The sequence below is a fragment of the Natrix helvetica genome (assembly GCF_964273705.1).
Source record: "Natrix helvetica genome assembly, chromosome: 4".
Lineage (NCBI taxonomy): Eukaryota > Metazoa > Chordata > Lepidosauria > Squamata > Natricidae > Natrix > Natrix helvetica.
The window spans coordinates 112,666,845-112,674,290 of record NC_138550.1 but is presented as its reverse complement, the minus strand read 5'-3'; the positions used below and the strand labels follow the sequence as shown (position 1 = coordinate 112,674,290).

The window sequence follows — 7,446 nt, the reverse complement described above, 5'->3', positions numbered from 1 at the left end:
GTATATCTGCAGCATCCAATTGTTCCACTTATGTGTCTGGTAACCATAGAAGACAGCCTTAGCTGGCTGGTTAGGTTGAGTTGACAGCTTCTCGGTATCACTGGCGTGGTTAAGGACAAGCATAGCAGGCCAGTAAATCTAGCCCAAGGGAGACTGTGTTTGCCAAATGTGAAGTCTGTTTGGTGATAAAAGGAGTTGATCGGAGAAAACTAAGACTGAGTTCTGCCTCTCTCTCTCTCCCCTCCTCACCAAATAACTAGCAGATGGTAGCAACATTTGGCAATTCTCCTGCTTAGCTAGGATTCATATTGATACCCTAGAAAAGAAATGAAAGCTCTTGTATCCTATTACCGCTCCCCTGAGCTATCTAGTACCCATCTGGAACAGAAAGTAAAGATTCACACAGCTTTATTTTCAAAGGCAGCAAAAGGGAAAAGGACATTTTGTTGAAAGGGGGAGAGGCAAGGTTGGGTGAAAACATACCAGAGCAAGTATTTTGTTTCATTTAAAATAATCTCTTTCCGCAAGTGTCACAGACTATACATACATTTTTTTTTACAAGAATAAACCAGATTCTTATCTACAAATTGAAGAGCCCAGAGATCCTTAGTGCAAACTATTGCTGGCCTGCAGCTTTTAAATCAGTAAACTTTGGATACCCTAAATGGTCCATTAAAGTTGAACAGATATCCTCAATCTGCTTAATTTCCTCTGGAGGCATATTGTGCTGCCAAGCATGGATGCCCGCCGGAGAGATTTCTCCTTCATAAGGAAGATAGAAAAGACTGGTGGATGTAGCAAATAGTATTTGGTTTAAGCTGGCTGGAGGCAGAGGCATGCCAAGGAAGTCATAAATGGCTTCAGCCGTCTTCTGGGGAGAGTTGACAATATCTTCAAATTTGATCAGCTGGTAGTTTGCTGGCAGCAAATCCTTATTTACTCTCAGGGCGGCTGCTGTGTTGGCCAGCCATAAATGGGACATCACGGTGACAGCATTCGAATCTGAAGCAGGGAGCTTCTCTCTCAAAGCTTCATATTCAAAGGCATAGTCTGAATTGGAACCACATTTTCCTTCATGACTGTCTCCTTTAAACAGCTTAGTCAGGTGCTGTGGTACCTTCCTCAGAGAGTAAAGGTTAGGCTGGATTTTGTACAACATCGAGTAGATCCAGGCACGCGGGTCTCGAACCACATAAAGCGCTCTCAGGGAAGGACCAATGACTTCCTGAAGGAAAGGTAACTTTAATGTCCAACTTCCACTACTCAGACTAAGGACGGGACGGGCATTTGGATAAGAGGCAAGGTGTTGTCTCAGTTCCCGAATGTATTCAGCTTCTTTGTCTGAATTTCCTCGCAGGCGGTTTCTTTGCTCTACCATAGATTCTCTCTTCCTTGGCCGCCTCTTCCTGTCTCTGCTAGTGGAAGAATGCTGCATCAACTTACTTCTGCTGGTTTCATGCAAATGGATATTTTGTAAGTGAAGCTTTGTGTCTTTGACTAAGGAAAGCAGCCAGCCCTGGAGGATCCGAAAATGGCCGCTCTGAACATCCAAAGCTTTCCATTCACAGGCATCAACAAATGAGTCAACCTCAAACTCGGTTTCAGGGATATCAAGGTAACCCGTAGGGATCTTGATATAGACAAAATCACTAGTGTTGTAAAAGAGCTGCTTCAGAATTTCTGCCCCTGAACTAGGGAGGGAAGTGATGATAACATTAGGCAAATTAGGATGTCCTTGGTCCTCCCTTTCACCTGGTTCCAAATTTGTCATGCTGCTGGTCCACTTTGCGCAAATCAGCTGAGTGCAGGAGCTCCACACATCTACAAGTTCAATAAACCACAAGGTGATCACCAGGATTAAGACCCAACGCAAAAGCTTACCAAAGGAAATGTAAAATCGCCAGTGAAAAGCCAATATGGCCAAGCTAATCCCCAAAATAAATCCTGCTATCACATTCACTTTAAAGCCAAAGGGGAAAATGGATTTATGAATAAGTCCCTGCTTCCCTATCATCTTAGTGCCCAGGCCAAACTGTGTAACCTTTCCTGGAGTGGCTACTGTGGCATAGCCACCAAATCCTAAATAACGGAACCTTGTCCACAGATTGAGATACTCTGTTACAACAGAGTAGATTATTTCTGTGTTGTTGATGTTTAGAGAAATCCGATACCCCGACTGGGCATCGTCAATAAACCTACAGGTAGAAACATTGACATAAGGCCCATGGAACACATAGGCAATTCTCGCAATGTTACTCTTTGTAGAGAAAGTGACATTTACAAATTGAGTCCATCTCTTTTTGAACTCAGCTGCTTGCTCGGCCTCTTGTATCCTAGCAACAGGGCTATTCCCATGATGGTCAAACCAAAACATTTTATAGTGAGCATCCCAGACATCCATCATGGCTCCATTATATTTGTTCACAAATTTGTATGGGACATACTTGAAGTCAATGTCAAGATTATGAAAAAAGGCACTGATGGCATCAATAGGAGAGTCTTCCTCCTTTTCCACATGGTCCACCACAAGTAAAGTTTGAGGATTTAGTAGAAGCAATGAGCGGTATACACTTTTCAGCTTCATGGCTGATGAATATGCAGAAGCTGCCTCACCACTCACAAACATCATCTCTTCATGCTGAGAAGAGGCAATAATCTCCCCAGATGCATCCCCAACTTCATCCCCTGTCCACTTAAGCCACTGCATACATTCCCCGAGCTGACCTTCCCAAGGCTGATTGCACTGACTTGTAGGGGATGGAGCAAATACTAAAACATTGTTCAAGTGGCTAAGCTTAGGTCCATAGAGGGCCTCCGAAACGAACACCTGCCCATTTGGAGCAAAAGTGAAAGAGTTTTGATCAGGATGTTCATGGCCTGGGTTGAAGCTACGCCAGCCGTCAATCCAGGAATACGGCTGAAAGTGGACTATATCATAGACAGCACGTCCCCCAAGCTTTCCAGACTTAAAGGAGACAAAGGTATTTGTCTGAGTGTTTGGTAACCCTGCTCCATATGTAACCACTCCCCAATTTGGAAACACATGCATTTTAGCCTTGCCATAGTCAGGTGGAGGTTGGGGGGTTAACCTGGGGTCATACCATATGTACTCTGTATGAAGGGTGCTCCACCGTTGGGCAGTGGATGGTACCATTGGGCCATCTTTGGGCCGGTGCTTTCTAATTTGCTGTGCAAGCCAATTGCCTACTCCATTCTTCAACACAAACCTATCTAAGAAAACCAGTTGGCTTTCTGGACCATAAAACCAATTGTAATTGGAATCAGCTATGCCTACAGTTCTCTGAAAGCCTGGCAAAAGGGTGGCATAATAAAACCAAAAGTGCATCTTGAGCCAGTGGTTTTCAAGATTGTTAATCCCAAAGTGGCGCTGGGCCAGGAAAACATACTGGGTGATGGATTTGGCTGTGTAGCTACCATAAGCTACACCTTCATCCAAGGAACCATCAACAATATGATTTAGCAGAAACATAGTTTTTTCCATCACATCTACTACACCATGTTTCCAGGCATTTGCTTGGGACTCAATGCCTCCTCCAGTCACCAGGGCCCCAATGAGCAATGCCAACATATTTGTGGCTTGATGGTTGTGAAGAAGTTGTTTGCCCCAAGAGCGGACTTTGGAGTACTCGTACATTTCCTCGGTCATAGCCCATATCTTGGTAGAATATTTTTGTCTTCTAACATCATCCAATGAGGCATATAAAAAATCAAAAGCAGTTGCAAAGCCAGTTAAAGAATGCCCAAGAGGAACTTCATCGCCTGGGGCATTCTCTACCAGCCAGTCTTTATATCCTGCCATTCTGTCCATGTATTCGACAGCAAAATCAAAGGCAGCTTTATCTTCAGGACTGAGGAGACAATAAAATGCTAGGGGAGGCAAATTGTTTCCATATATCTCATTCCACTTGGCAGCAAAATCAGCATGCTTGGGAGGAGGTAGATAGTAGGAGGGATTGGAGAGCATCGTAGACACAGCGCTCCGGAATGCTCTAAAGAGGTATAGATGACTGGTGTGAGACTTTTGCCTCAGAGCTGGAATCTCTTCAGCACCGAAATATAAGTTTGGATACAGGATGGTTTTTTTCATCTTCTGATTTGCTCCCAAAGCTTCCATCCTCTGCTTCTCGTACTGATCCACATCATCTGTAAAAGTCACCCAATCGGAGTAATTGCTTACAGATTCTTCAAAAGTGGAGACTGCCAACATTACTAATGCTAGAAATATGGAATGTCCTGTAAACATTAGAGCCATGATCCATTAGGCAGATTCCTCACTACGGTTATACACCTCCGCTGATGGGGTGGATGGCTGGAAAGTTCAAATTTCAAGCACAAATCAACCTCCCAGTGGGAAAATCTGCTTGAAAGTGCTTTACTGTACATAGGGAAAAGAAAACTTTTACTGGTACACACAGTTCTTGGATGACAACGTCATTAGGCACAGCTCTATGTTGAATTGCAAGTACACTGACAGACATTGTATGGCTATACAGAAAAATAAAGAGAATGTCATCCCTCACTAATGTCCATGTATACTCAATACATAGGTTGTATGTTTAGCTAGCCATAAAGTGCAAGTTGGGGTGGGGGGGAGGTCATATCCAACTCATTACTTTGTTAACCATGGAATTATTCTTCCTCAAAATACATTTAGTCATTCATGCCATTGAAAAAGAAAGCAAGAACATGACATATATCAAAACATTAGGAAACAAATGTTGTTTTGTATAAAAGGGAGCATACAGCGAATGAATTGTGTGCCTTCATTTTCATTTCTCGTGTGGGTTGAAAATATCCATACGTTACTTTTTGTGGGTAGAAAGGTTTAGCAAAATATTTTTGCAAGCCAGACTTGTAGCAGCTCCAAAACGTAAGCCATGAAAGCTTTGCTTGATTTGAACTTCCTGGAAGAGGATGGTGGTTTTAATGCTTGGTTTCACGACTGCCATGTTCTCATCCATCTGTGCAACTGGCTCCTGTTCTGAAGGTTTTTTAACTACCTTGATGTCATCATCGCAAAACACATTTTAAAAAGGGTGCAGGAAATGTGAAACACCGATCACTTTTGCTTCCACTGTTCCTGTAGTCTTTTTTCTTTCTTTGTTTGGTACAATGAACTTCTCTGCTTTAAAAAGAAAAACCAAAAATGTGTCATTAAATGTCTTTAAAGAAATATGAAACTAAATATTAAAAATAATATTAACATATACATATATTTCTTTTAAAAAGCCAAGACATGGTGGCATTCTTATTGCGATCAAATTAGCATCAGAAATAAATAGTGCAAGCTCTCCGAGTTTTCATTGCTTAGTGCTTTGGTTGTTCACCCATTTCCTTCAAGGTGTTTGAGCGTTCGGAATAGGTTGAAAACTTTTACCCAAGAATGAATCAATTCCATTTTGGTTAAGCGTCAGCGCCACCCAGAACCCCATCAACAATGCCTGCCCATTGTAAGCTAAATCCACTTCTTTCTTTCCCTGCTAGCTGATGCAAGAGCACCAGTTTTGAAAGCCAAGCCAACTTGAAGGGTGGCTGAGCTCTGAGGACTTTGTGCTTTTGAAATATCGTCCCAAAGCATTTCAGTTTCCCCACCCAGATGCTTGTAAGTAAATTATTCCCTTTGCACCTAATGATACATATATATATATGTATCCTTAATGCCCCTCTTTTCACCTGTGGCCGACCGAATGGCTGGTCACCAGAGGGCGCCAGGAGCTAATTAACCAGACCGGCCTGGCACACTTAGCACAAATTTTCTTTGCCAACAGATGGAAATACTTAAAAGTCATTGCCAACAGGAGGTCCGGCCAGGAAATTCTTCTTAATAATAGTAGCAATTATGATTGTAATAAATGAAGATCTTGCCCTAACATTGTTTTAAAAAGTTGCAAAGCCGCCGCCTTACCTTAAAGAGTCTTCGTCCGGAGGACAGAATAACGGAGGGAACCGATTAAAAAAAAAGAAAGAAATATCCGGGGAAACAAATATCTTGTTTAAAAAATTGTTTAGTTTAATTTAGTTTTTTCCCTCCCTTTCCGCGGATCTGCAGGCCGGCGCTCCCCAGCTGGATCGGATAAGACCCGACCTTCCTTTCGGCTCCTTCGCAAACTGTCCCGAAGTCCGTCTTGCGCCGACACGTGATGGATCCGCGTCGTGGGTTTTTGTTTTTGTTTTTCCTCTACCCCAAGATCGAGGAAAGAGTCGGATCCCGGCAAAGACAGTCCGAAGTAGCCGAAAAAAGAAAATTAAAATTAAAAAAAGGCGGAAAAGCCGCTTAGTCTCCTCGAAGCGTAAAAGTGAAGGCGCCGAGAAAGAATGGACTTTTTCTCCTTTTTACCCGGATCCCGCCAAGGGGGGAGGAGTCGACCAACAAAAATCAGATCAAATCAAATCTCAGGCGGGATTAATCGTTCAGAGTTTGATGCCAAATCGACTCCGGCAAAGAACGTGACTTTTTCCGCAGAGGCGAGCCAGGCAGAGCCGCTGTGGCCAGAGCCGCCGCTGCCGCCGCAGCTCCAGCTTCTGCCTGAAACGACGGACTTTCCGCCGGCCGAGCCTCAGCCATGATCCTCCCGCTGCCTGTCTGTCAATCGGTCCGCCTCCGTTGCAGCCAGCGGCTCAACCGCTGCGGTCGGCGGGTTGAAAGCTACAGCGGCCAACGCCGGACAGATTAAGAGCGGCAAGCACTGCCTGGAGCCGGGCGGAGTCAAGGCGGGTCTGGCTGCGGTGTCTGCCCTCGCCGGCAGCTGCTGCTGCTCATTCTCAGTGCCTTTTTTTTTTTTGCAACGCCCGCCCGGTACCGAGCATGTGCGAAAGACGCGGTCCCCACTCCTCTTCAACCCCCCCCCCCACTCTTAACTACACCTCATCTTTGTGAGGGGGGCGAGAAGCAAGTGGGACAGGGGTGGGGAGGAGCTGGGATCGAGAGGGACCTAGGTGGAAGGAGCAGCGGGGGAGAAAACTGAAGAGTTCCTAGGAAAGTGTTGATGGAATGGGGACATTCTCTGCGAGAATACAGACGGACGCTCTTGAAACGTGCCCAGGCTGACTAAGTGGGTGAGGTTCTAGGAAGAAAGTAAAAGTCAGCACTTTGTGGATTCTCAGATATTATCTCTTTTATTCATTAAACATGAAACTCAGTCAACTGAACATTTAAAAATGTATCACAAATACCATTGACTGGTGCTAGTGGTTGATACGGGTTGCTGCCAGCATATCCTAGGTATCAACCAAGTACGTACCTTCTTAAGATATATGATGTTCTGAGAAGTTCAGTTTTTTGCAGTTCCTCTGGGGTTATAACAGGAAGCTACAATTTCCTGATGTGTTTTGTAAAAGTTTTGGACCTGGTACCAAGTGCCCCGATGACAATGGGTATCGCTGTGACATGCTTCATCCATAGCTGTATATTTTGATGGCCAGGTC

At 44.3% G+C, this 7,446-nt stretch overlaps 1 protein-coding gene across 2 annotated transcripts; it reads right to left on the bottom strand.

Annotated features, from left to right (window-relative positions):
* Window positions 1-391: 391 nt before the first annotated feature.
* DSEL (dermatan sulfate epimerase like) lies at window positions 392-6,682 on the bottom strand. 2 transcript variants are annotated; one of them, XM_081951168.1, is made up of 2 exons: window positions 5,927-6,682; window positions 392-5,146 (listed from the first exon to the last, which is right to left on the bottom strand). In XM_081951168.1, exon 2 carries the CDS (start codon window positions 4,271-4,273, stop codon window positions 617-619), a length of 3,657 nt encoding a protein of 1,218 aa, XP_081807294.1. In that variant the 5' UTR covers window positions 4,274-5,146; window positions 5,927-6,682; the 3' UTR covers window positions 392-616. The 2 variants fall into 2 exon arrangements, with proteins under 2 accessions (XP_081807294.1, XP_081807295.1); XM_081951169.1 differs by having other exon boundaries at window positions 392-5,143.
* Window positions 6,683-7,446: the final 764 nt, after the last annotated feature.